This window comes from Pan paniscus, chromosome 21, assembly GCF_029289425.2.
Source record: "Pan paniscus chromosome 21, NHGRI_mPanPan1-v2.0_pri, whole genome shotgun sequence".
NCBI classification, from domain to species: Eukaryota; Metazoa; Chordata; class Mammalia; order Primates; family Hominidae; genus Pan; species Pan paniscus.
The window spans coordinates 55,393,253-55,405,703 of record NC_073270.2 but is presented as its reverse complement, the minus strand read 5'-3'; the positions used below and the strand labels follow the sequence as shown (position 1 = coordinate 55,405,703).

Genomic DNA, 12,451 nt, shown 5'->3' with positions numbered 1-12,451 from the left:
CCCCCAAGGGTAAGTGATTGGAGCCTCAGTCTACCCCTTTGAAAAGGTTGCCAAGACCAGACCGTGGCTTCAGACCATGGCTTCAGTGCTTCTAGCAGTCAGAGAGTCAGTGGTTTCTTTTCTCTATGAAGAACCATGAACTAATTCTGAGAAGGTGAACTTAAAGAGAGCAGAAACCTTTAAAAAAAAAAGTTTTAACTAATTCATAAAGGTCTTTCTTCTGATGATCAGAGTGCTAGAATACAGATTGGGTATTTGGAGAAGAGATGGAATATATTTTTTTTTAAGTTGATGCTTTTTCTAGAACTGCTGGATATTGACAGAAATTCCTCTAAGCTCTACTAGCTACCCAAAGGATGTTGGTGTCCTGAAAGGTATGGAAAATAGAGTTATGGTCGTGTAGGGTTTTAAAAGAACTAAAAGAGGCTTTAAAAGTCCAAAAAGAAAAAAAAATCCATAGCTATGTGGTATGTTTTTTTAAATGATTGCTTCTGAATCCACCTCTTTTTCCCCTTTTTGCTTTCTGCAGTGAACACCTACCTCTTCATGATGCAAGCTCAAGGCATTCTGATCCGGGACAACGTGAGAACAATCGGTGCTCAGGTTTATGAGCAGGTGCTTCGGAGTGCTTATGCCAAGAGGAACAGCAGTGTAAATGACTCAGGTATATTTTTAGTAAAGAGGTGGTCTGATTAGAATGTCTCCTCCCAAGAGAGGTAAATTCGGTTGCAATAATTATTTTCAATGGGAAAAGCGCATTGTAAAAGAGGGATTTGGCTGAGTTTTACTTTACTGCTAAAAAAGCTCTTGCCAAATGAATCCTCGTTCATTTTTGTTAACAATATGACTCAGTCTGTTTGTGTTGCTATAAAAGAGTACTTGAGGTTGGATAATTTACAAAGAAAAAGGATTTATTTGGCTCATGGTTCTGCAGACTATTCAAGAAGTGTGATGCCAGCATCTGCTTCTGGTGAGGGCCTCAGGCTGCTTCCACTCTTGGTGGAAGGGGAAGGGGAAGCCTGTGTGTATGGTGAGAGGAAGCAATGTGGCAGGTGAGAGGAGGGCAGGGCCAGGCTCTTCTTAACAACCAGCTCTTGTGGGAGCTAATAGAGGAGAACCTACCGCAACAGCAGCAAGCCATTTATGAGGGATCTGCCCCTGTGAACCAAACACCTCCTGTAGGCCCCACCTCCACCATTGGGGATTACATTTCAGCATGAGGTGTGCAGGGGACAGACATTTAAACTATAGCATAATACATTAAGAACGACTGGATGACTACTACTTTTTTTTTTTTTTTTTTTTTTGAGACGGAGTTTTGCTCCTGTCATCCGGGCTGGCATGCAACGGGTGATTTCGGCTCACTGCAACCTCCACTTCCCCAGTTCAAGTGATACTCGTGCCTCAGCCTCCTGAGTAGCTGGGATTACAGGAGCATGCCACCATGCCTGGCTAATTTTTGTATTTTTAGTAGAGATGGGGTTTCACCATGTTGGCCAGGTTGGTCTTGAACTCCTGACCTCAAGTGATCTGCCTGCCTCGGCCTCCCAAAGTGCTGGGACTACAGGCATAAGCCACTGTGCCAGGGCTCTTTCTTTTTAACTCTTTCAAAAACTGAATACAGGAAGGAAGTGATACTTCCACATGATTAAGTGGGACTCTCTTGAGGCCTCTCTAGTCCAGCCAGGGATGGTTTTTATTTAAAAAATAGATTCTGAGATTTCATTTTACTAAGGATTCATGATTCGCCTCATTTCTGTAACTGAGGACTAACGTGCTTTCTGGGTTTGTTTGGGTTTTTTTGAGATGGAGTTTTGCTCTTGTCACCCGGGCTGGAGTACAGTGGTGTTATCTCGGCTCACTGTAACCTCCACCTCCCGGGTTCAACTGATTCTCCTGCCTCAGCCTCCTGAGTAGCTGGGGTTACAGGTGTGCGCCACCATACCTGGCTAACTTTTGTATTTTTAGTAGAGACGGGGTTTCGCCATGTTGGCCGGGCTGGTCTCAAACTCCTGACCTCAGGTGATCCGCCTGCCTCGGCCTCCCAAAGTGTTGGGATTACAGACATGAACCACTGTGCCCGAGCTTTTTTTTTATTCTCTTGAGATGGCATCTCACTTTGTCTCCCAGGCTGGAGTGCAATGGCATGATCTTGGCTCACTGCAGCCTTGACCTCCCAGGCTCAAGTGATTCTCCTGCCTCGTCCTCCCAAAGTGCTAGGATTAAAGGTGTGAGCCACCGTGGCTCATTTTTTGTATTGTTTGTAGACATGGCTAATTTTTGTATTTTTTGTAGACACGGCTTTCACCATGTTGCCCAGTCTGGTCTTGTATTCCTGAGCTTAAGCGATCCACCTGCCTTGGCCTCCCGAAGTGCTAAGATTATAGGCATGAGCCACCATACCCAGCCTCCTGTGGCTTCTTAATGATTTCGTCTAAGCCCAATATTTTAAAATATTTACATTTAAAAAAAAATTCTCCCTCTAAATCAGTCCTCTCTTCTTCTCTAATAAGTTACAAGATTTTTGGAGGTTCACTGTCGAATGTGAAATTGCTTTGCAAATGTTGCAAATGCGAATTATTCTGCGGCGCTTAGGAAATCAAGAGAAAGCATTGCCTCTCTTAAAAGAATTGCCTCTCCTTAAAAGAATTGACCACATCCTAATTTATCAGTTTCCTCTGCCATCCACTTTAGCAACAGAGGACTGTAGTTAGCAAACTGATAAACTTTTGATACTTTCTTGTTGGCAAAGAACAAGTGAATGACATTTCAGAGCTTTTTAGACAAATTGTGGTCGCACTGGGTCAAGTTACCTGAGTCCTGAACCATACCTGGGAGAGGAAACCCTGCAGTTTCCGTCTTGCATGTGGTGGTAGGTTTTGCACACAATCCGCACACACATTCTCACTCGACTCATGTGGCTCTGTCATTTAAGGCAGAATTTTATGCTGTTTGCATTTTTCACACATAGTACATATAATCTTGGGGAAGATGGTGCAGCTTGATCATGTGACTCTTTCCCTAAACCCTGCCAAAATCCTGCTTCTAGTTAGGTGAAGAAACGAGGCAGTACTGACTGCCCTTCCAGAGCTCTCTCCCCTGTATAGCACTGAGTAAGGGAACATTTGTGTCCTCATGACATTTATCCAGTCCAGATGTCATACTTCTGCAGTGTTAGATGAGGCTGGAATATCTGTCTCTCTGGCCTTTTGGCAGTACTGGCAGTTCTCTCAGAAGTTAGAGGGGCATGCAGCAGGACCCCATTTCCACACCACTGCCGGTCTGGCAACACAGGATTGCGCTACTTCCTGAGTTGCTGTCTTTGAAAACTGAGTACAGAGGTGAGTTTCACCCTTGGAGGGTGTATCCAGTGACCCGTTATTATTGAACTTGGTGTACTTTTATTCTCAAATTATCATACACCCAAATACCTTTTCCTTACATCTCTCTGGTTAGAACAATCTATTTTTTGTTAAACGTGTTTATTTATCTAATAGATTGGAAGTCTGTGCCATCAGGGACTCTCTTACTGTTTATTAGATACTTGACTCACATGATTTCATGTAGTCCCTCACAAGAACCCAGAAGGTAGCTACTGTGTCCCCATTGTAGGGATAAAAGGAACAAGGCACATGGAAGTCATGGAACTTGATGCAGCAGCAGGGTTAGGGTTTGCTGATTCTCTCACTCCAGGGCCTGTGCCCTGAATGGCAGTGATGGCTTCATTCCTTTTGTCATCTTTGTATCCTTAGTACCTTATACACTGCCTCGCACATAGGAAGCACTTGGTAAGTTATTTTTGTATGCATGAAGGAATGAATTTAACAAGAAAGCACGTCTTAAGTGTTGTAGCATGTTTCTAAGGAGGTCACCATCTTGTGGAGCTGCTGTGTCACTGGCACATCTTTGGCGAGTAAGTACAGGTTGAGCATCCCCAATCAGAAAATACCAACTCCAGACTGCTCCAGAATCCACACATGATGAAACTTTGAGTGCCAACACGACACTTGAAGAAAATACTCAATGGAGCATTGCAGATTTCGGATTTTTAGATTGGGGTTGATCAACTGGTAAGTATAATGCAAATATTCCAAAATCCTAAAAAATCAGAAATCTGAAACACTTCTGGTCCTAAGCATTTCAGATAAGGGGATACTCAACCTGTACTGAAAAGAAAATAGCATTTCACTGAAAGTGTATTTAATGAAAACCCATCATTCTTCTTCATTTCAAAGCAGTTGTCTACCTAGCACAGTCAGAGAGGGTATTCTGGGCCCAGCACTGCTGAGACAGCCAAATGACTGACACCTCTGGCCCGACCACTTCTGCCTGGAGCACTGTTGGCTTAATGGTGGTAACCTGGATTATGCACCATCCTCTGCTGAAATAATGCTGAGGCACATACCCACATTCAGGCATCTGCATTAGGCCAAGCATAGCTCAAAAGCCCAGGGTGGCATTTAAGTAATGCTGGTTTTCTTTAAGTTTAAAAGCAACATGGTGATTAGTGAATGAAAACAGACTTTTGGGGATGGGGTCTGTGAACCTGGAAATAAACCTGAAGTAGTGACCAGGAGAAGCTTCCTGTTGTCACTGAAAGCCATTGGTTTGTGAGATTGTGAATCTGCAGAGTGAGTAAAGTCATGCTGGTGTGCTTTGTAATCTATTAATGGAGTGGGTCATCTTCACCTCTTTCTCGGTGGTTTTAGATGTCCAGTCTGTAGTCTTCGATGTGGCTACCCTCCCAGTAGGTAGTCATCCTTTAATGGACTAACTCTTGAAGAATGCTCATTCTTTATATTTCACAGATATTTGTCCCAGTGGCATCTTTCTAGTATATATAAATTTCCATATTTTTTTCAAGCAGAGAGGCAAGTGTTTGGTCTTTTCTCAAATGGGAGGGGAAAGTGGTGATTCTTGCTGGGGTCCATTGGTCAGCACTTTCGATTCCTTCTCAACTGGATTTGGTAACACAAGGGAGAAGGCAGGTTTTTACCTCCTCCAGGTATTAGGGTAGCAATACCAAGCTTAGCTATACATTGGAATTCCCAAGGAGCTTTCCAAAGTACTGATGTCTGTGCCTGACTGCTAGAGATTCTTATTTAATTGGCCTGAGGTATAGCCTGAATGTTAGAATTTTGTTTGTTTGTTTTTGTTTTGAGACAGTCTTGCTCTGTCACCCAGGCTGGAGTGCAGTGGCACCATCTCAGCTCACTGCAACCTCCGCCTCCGAGATTCAAGTGATTCTCCTGCCTCAACCTCCTGAGTAGCTGGGACACCAGGCGGGTGCCACCACCCCTGGCTAATTTTTGTATTTTTAGTAGAGATGAGGTTTCATCATGTTGCCCAGGCTGGTCTCAAACTCCTGGCTTCAAGTGATCTGCTCACCTCGGCCTCCCAAAGTGCTGGGATTACAGGCATGAGCCACCACACCCGGCCTGGTGTTAGGATTTTTGAAAGCTTCTTAGATGATTCTAATATGCAGCCAAGGCTGCTGAACCACTGGTGTGAAGCAATGCTGAATAAGCAGTTGCTGTTGGACAGAAATGTTGGTCTGCAAGCCCATGATATCAGTAGCTATTTGAACCTGTAGGTAGGAGTCTGTTGTTTTCCCATTTTCTATCTATCTATATTCTTTTTTTTTTTGAGACGGAGTCTCGCTCTGTTGCCCAGGCCGGAGTGCAGTGGCACGATCTTGGCTTGCTGCAACCTCTGCCTCCCAGGTTCAAGCGATTCTCCTACCTCAGCCTCCTGAGTAGCTGGGATTACAGGCACCCACCACCATGCCTGGCTAATTTTTGTATTTTTAGTAGAGATAGGGTTTCACTATGTTGGCCAGGCTGGTCTCAAACTCCTGAACTCAGGTGATCCACCTGCCTTGGCCTCTCAAAGTGCTGGGATTACAGGTGTGAGCCACTGTGCCTGGCCTGTTTTCCCATTTTCTTTTTTGAGACAAAGTCTCGCTCTGTTGCCCGGGCTGGCGTGCAGTGGCGGGATCTCGGCTCACTGCAGCCTCCACCTTTTGAGTTCAAGCAATTCTCCTGCCTCAGCCTCCTGAGTAGCCAGAACTACAGGCGCATGCCACCGTGCCTGGCTAATTTTTTGTATTTTTAGTAAGAGACACAGTTTCACCATGTTGGTCAGGCTGGTCTCGAACTCCTGACCTTGGGTGATCCATCCGCCTTGGCCTCCCAAAATGCAGAGATCACCGCGCCCGGCTTGTTTTCCCATTTTCTAAATGTAAAAGCAGCTGCCTTCTTTGCCCTTCAAGAACATGTCCAGGTTTGAAATAGATTAGATTTAAATTAAAAAGTAAAACCGTGGCTGTAGAAATTCAACAGGCTTGTTTTTCTCTCAGCATTTTCCTCATTCAGTAGGTACATGCTTTAGAAGAGTAAGAAGTTATATTTGGAACTCCAAGGGGATAAGGTATAACCCCACCCGTTGCTGGACAGCTAGCAGGGGAGAAAAACAAGGGCTCCTCACGATAACTGCACATAGTTTTACCAGGTCGTGAGCAATTAATTTCCTCTGTCTCTTTCATTTTAAAAGGCCTCTATTGCTACTGAAAAGCAGACTTTGTTTGTTTGTTTGTTTATGATGGAGTTTTGCTGTTGTTGCCCAGGCTGGTGTACAACCGTGTGATCTCAGCTCACTGTAACCTCTGCCTCCTGGGTTCAAGCGATTCTCCTTCCTCAGCCTCCTGAGTAGCTGGGATTACAAGCACCTGCCACCATGCCCGGCTAATTTTTGTGTTTTTTTTTTTTTTAGCAGAGTTGGGGTTTCACCATATTGGCCAGGCTGATCTCGAACTCCTGACCTGAAGTGATCACCCCACCTTGGCCTTCCAAGTAGACTTTATTTTAATTAAAGTTTTATTTAAAAATTTTTAAACAAGAAATCAGGAAATTAAGCCACCCCTCCCAAGATGTAGAGTAAGTTTCTGGAAGATTTTTGCAATAGAGTTGTTGTGTATTTGAGGATTCTTAAAACAGTGACATATTATTAATTTAGTAATCAGAAGAAAAATAAATGCTTTTTTTTTTGTTTCATGCTAGTTGCTACCAGGCTTACTGTATCATTGTTTGAAGGAAGTAGAAAGGAATTTATCTGTCTTCAAAGAAACTCCAAATAGTAGAATCATTAGAGTTAGTGATATCTTGTCTCTTGCCTCATGTTTTTTAAATTCTAGTTTCCTGATTAGGTTCTAGCTCTAGGGCTTGGGTCAGTCATTGACCAGAATGATTATTGTCTTCGTTTTTGTTTATTTGTTTACGAAAATATACTTAGTGTAATACTTTTGGGAATTTCATTGCCTTCTAGTGAATGTATTGACTGTGCCAATACATGTTTCCAGCCAGCGTCTCTTGCCACACATGGGCGTATCACAAACACAGGCACATTTTCTAGTACTTGTGAGGTCTTTTAATTTTTTTCTAAAGGAGAATAATTTCATCTATTAGATTCATCCAGAGTAATAATTAGGATGAGGGGTTCTTCACATAGATTTTTGAAGCAGTTACTACCTTCAGAAGAAGATTCAACCCAGGCCAGGTTTGCATGTATGAACTGAGCTCAGAGAATTTCTGTGTAAATATTATCTTTAAGGTTCTGTCTTGGTTCATGTTTTCTTTTTTTTTTTTTAAGATAGGATCTCACTCTGTCACCCAGGCTGGAGTACAGTGGTGTGATCATTGCCCACCGGAACCTCGACCTCCCAGGCTCAGGTGATCCTCCTGCCTCAGCCTCCCGAGTAGCTGGGACCACAGGCGTGCACCACCAGGCCTGGCTAATTTTTAAAATTATTTGTAGAGACAGGTTCTCAGCATGTTTCCTGGGCTGGTCTTGGCCTCCTGGGCTCAGGCAATCCTCTTGCCTCAGTCTCCCAAAGTGCTGGGATTATAGGCATGAGCCACCACACCCAGCCTGGTTTATGTCTTTATATAAATTAGTCTCTACTATTCTCTATAAATGCAGGCTTAGTGTTTTTCAGGAAAGCTACTACTGAAAAGGACAGAAAGCATTCTGTTCCTTCCCTTGTTAAGACACTGTTAAAATTTTCAAGTTGCCTCTCGTTGAATTTTGCCCCAGAGTACTTGCAGAGTAGGCAGCGCAGAGTAGGCAGCCGTGTGCATATATAAAAGGATTCAATGTGTTAGCCATTTGATTCTTGGAAACCTGCTTATAGTGCTTTTTCAAAAATATCTTAGTTGAAGATTCTAGAATTCTAGGGTACAAAGTGAATTTGAACAGGATGTTTTAATTTTCATAGAATCAGCATGGATCCAAAAGGATTTAATATTCTGTGAAAAAAATAAAAACAATACAGTATACTGGAAGGATCTCTCATTCAGAGTTTAGTTGGAGCTCTGTCATGCATTAGCCAGGGCTCCTGGTCAGAGTTCTGTGTATGTTGTTCCAGTTATTCATCTGTAGAAAATGAGGTTGGAAGACCCTCCTCCTACTCTACAAGTACAGTCCCCTAGGAAAAAGACATCTGCCATCACACTCTTCATATCCACTAACGTGACTCTAAAGGGGCATACATATGTGAGGGTTTTTAAATTATAAACCCTCGAGAATGAGAACACAAAAGGAGACCACAGCAAAAAACCTTGGTAGGTAGAAAGCAGAAGAACCACTGATAAAAGACTTAACAAACCCAAGAAAACTGACTGCTCAAAGCAGCAACAGGAGAACCAGCAACCACCCCAGGATCCCCCAGAAGCTCAGGAACTAGCAATATGGGAAGTAGGAGCAAAGGTGGCAACTAAAATAAAGGGAGATTGAAAGCTGTTAAAAAGCAGTCAGATACCCAGACCCATTTCCCCATCCTGGCAAGAGCTAGAGACTTAATAACCCCAGAGATGGCAAAACAGAGGCTCCTCAACCTGGGGATACCTGGCATGACCACAGTATTTGAAAAGATGGGGATTACATATGCCCCAGCCTCTTTCTCTTCTTTCTTAGTTTCAGGATGTTTATAGTCAGGACTCTACCATTCTGGCAGGAGATTCGAGTGGATTTCTCTGGAGAATCTGGTCAGACCAGGAGAAAAGACCCAAAGATATTGACACTGGAGATACCAATAAGAGAAAAATGACTGCAAACATGAAACAAGAATATAGTAAGAAATGAACATTCAGGAAACAAGAGCTCTTCAAAGTTAAAAAATATGATAGCAGAGATGATGATTAAAGGAAGGTTGAGTAAAGTTGAGGAAATCTCTTGGAAAGTAGGGCAGATAAATGGCAAGATGGAAAACTGGATAGAAAAGATGAGACAGAGGACCAGGAGGTCCCACATCCAACTCCTGTTCTGTATTCTCCAGAAAGGCAGCACAGAGTACAGAAGGGAGGAATCATCACCGAGAGAATACCTCCCCCCAAGCACATTTGGCATGGAAGAAGGCCAGAAGCTGCCACACCTCCTCTGGGAGGATGAAGTTGAGAGAATACCTAATGTATGTCTTAGGAGGAAATGTCTTGGTGAAAGGCATGGTGTTGAATTAGAATCATTGCATATAAAACTGAGCAAACAGAAAAACAAGATGCATAACTTTCCACATTTCTCAGCGATGACTAGTACTTAACAGCAGCATCGTAATACAAAGACTGAAGATTGTCCTAACCACAGCTATGATATGTGACCGATGGGAGACTGGGGAATGGAAGGGGATCATGTGGCAGGGGTGGCAGAAGGAAGGGGATAAGTGGGAGGTCAGTAGGTAAGACTGAAAACAGAAACATCACGACCAGCCGTAGAGGCTGACAGAGGTGAATACTGCATATAAATGCTGAAATACTTGGCCAAAAGAAGGGCAAGTGGTTCCTTTAGAAAACAGAAATGAGAGGAGGGCAACTGCTGTTTTTAAAATTACATTTAATTACAGTTGACTGTAAACTGAGTGCTGCATATAAACCTATAAAATCAATAGGAATAGGAACACTGGTTAAAATCTGCCATTTGGCTGACATTTTTATTGATGGGTTCACATTTTTAGCTGCATCAAAGCGGTAGTCCAGAGTCCTGTCTCCTTCTACCAAGATGATAGCTAAGAGAAAGACTTACTTGGTAGGCATCTGATAATTGCACGGTTGATCACACATACCAGTCTGATCGACTTTTTTCCTTTACCTCCCTAGATTATCCTCTTGACTTGAACCACAGTGAAACCTTCCTGCAAACTACAACATTTCTTCCTGAAGACTTCACCTACTTTGCAAACCATACCTGCCCTGAAAGACTCCCTTCCATGAGTGAGTACAGCTCCGGCCTGTCTTCCTCTGCTTTTAAAATGGATAAAGGGGAGGGCACTCTTGATCTCTCTGTCTGCCTGCAGAGAGAATATAAATACCTCCCTGCCATTGGAAACAGGGTTTGTGAAAGTTGTGCTCCTGGCTCCTCTTCAAAGCCTGCTGCAAGGTTGCCTGTGTTCTTGGGTGCCATTTTCTACCTTTCCTACTTTTTCACTCTTCCCTTTGCCCTTGCCTGTCCTTTGTAACTTGGGTTCTGTTTGAACTTCCTAGAGAAAGTATGAATACAGTCATTCATAGCTTAACAACGAGGGTACTTTCTGAGAAGTACATCATTAGGTGATTTTATCGTTGGGAGAACCTCCTAGAGTAAAATTCCACAAATCTAGATGGTGTAGCCTGCTACACCCCTAGGCTGTATGGTATGGCCTATTGCTCCTGGGCTGCAAACCTGTGCAGCATGGTACTATACAGTAATTGTAGCTCAATGGTAAGTATTTGTGTATCTAAACATAGAAAAGGTACAGTAAAAAATGAGATATAAAAGATAAAAAATGGTACAGCTGTGTAGGGCACTTACCATGAATGGAGCCTGCAGGAATGGAAGTTGCTCTGGTGAGTCAGTGAGTGAGTGAACGTGGAGTGAATGTGAACGTGAAGGCCTGAGACATGACTCTGCACTACTGTAGACTTTATGAACACTGAACACTTTGGCTGCACCAAATTTATTCAGAAAATATTTGTCTGTCTTTAATGGTAGATGAACCTTACTATTATACCTTTTTACTTTCTAAACTTGTGAACTTGTAAAAAGTTTAAAAAAAAACTGCAGCCTTGAACTCCTGGGCTCAAGCAACCCTCTTGCCTCAGCCTCCTGAGGAGCTAGGACTACAAGTGCCTGTTGTCAATGCCTGGCTAATTTTAAAATTATTATTATTACTTTTTTAAGAAATGGGGTGTTATTATGTTGCCCAGGCTGGTCTTGAACTCCTGGCCTCAAACAACCCTCCCACCTAGGCCTGGGCAACAGGCTGCAGTGTGCCATGATCGTGCCACTACACTCCAGCCTGGGCAACAAAGCAAGACCCTGTTTCAAAAGGGTAAAATAATTATTTAAAAATATAGTATAATAAATATATAAACCAGTAACATAGTTTATTATCATTATCTAGTATAATGTACTCTACATAATTGTATGTGCTATACTTTTTTATTTTTGAGAGGGAGTTTTGCTCTTGTTGCCCAGGCTGGAGTGCAGTGGTGCTGTCTCCGCTCACTGCAACCTCTGCCTCCCAGGTTCAAGTGATTCTCCTGCCTCAGCCTCCCGAGTAGCTGGGATTATAGGCACCTGCCACCACGCCTGGCTAATTTTTGTATTTTTAGTAGAGATGGGAATTCACCATGTTGGCCAGGCTGGTCTTGAACTCCTGACCTCAGGTGATCCACCCACCTCAGCCTCTCAAAGTGCTAGGATTACAGGTGTGAGCCACTGCTCCCAGCCTTGTGATACACTTTTATATGACTGGCAATGCAGTAGATTTGTTTATACCAGCATCACCAGAAACACTTGAGTAACACAACAATGCTATGGCAGCTATGTCATCACTAGGCAGTAGGAATTTTTCAACTCCATTGTGATCTTATGCAACCACCGTATATGCCATCTGTCACTGGTGAAAATGTCAAAGCACATCACTCTATAGGCAGTCAGCTTTGTCTTTTTAGTATAAATCTCCCACTGATGGTAGTGCTTGATCTTAGAGGTGGGGGTCTCACTATGTTGCCCAGGCTGGTCTCCAACTTCAGGGCTCACGCAATCCTCCTGCCTCAGCCTCCTGGGAAGCTGGGACTACAGGCATGAGCCACCATGCCTTGCCTGGAAGTTATTTTCTTAACAAAGTGCTAGTTAAAACAATTCTTAGATCTTTTTGTTCTTTTTTTTGAATCTCGTGTAAGCTAAAACAAGGACAGTAAACTCTTATACCTTTCCTATACTTTTAGGCTTCTTATATGGTTCCCCACTTCTTTTTTTAAAATTGTTTTTTTTTAAGAAGTGAGATCAAGAAAAGGAAAATCTTACATTTGCAAAGTTGACTTTTATGCACAAACATAGTGAAAATAGGGAAAATGTTAGAAATAGTTGTGCATGGTATTTGAACATATTCTCATCCATATATGAATAATTAATTATAAGT

The 12,451-nt window shown here is 42.9% G+C and overlaps 1 protein-coding gene across 1 annotated transcript in view; it reads left to right on the top strand.

Annotated features, from left to right (window-relative positions):
• Nucleotides 1-12,451, top strand: part of B4GALT5 (beta-1,4-galactosyltransferase 5) — an 80,658-nt gene that overhangs the window by 56,316 nt on the left and 11,891 nt on the right. The window contains exons 2-3 of the mRNA XM_008961466.4: nt 530-664; nt 10,146-10,259. Coding sequence (XP_008959714.3) covers nt 530-664; nt 10,146-10,259 — 249 coding nt within the window. The remainder of the gene's footprint in view (nt 1-529; nt 665-10,145; nt 10,260-12,451) is intronic.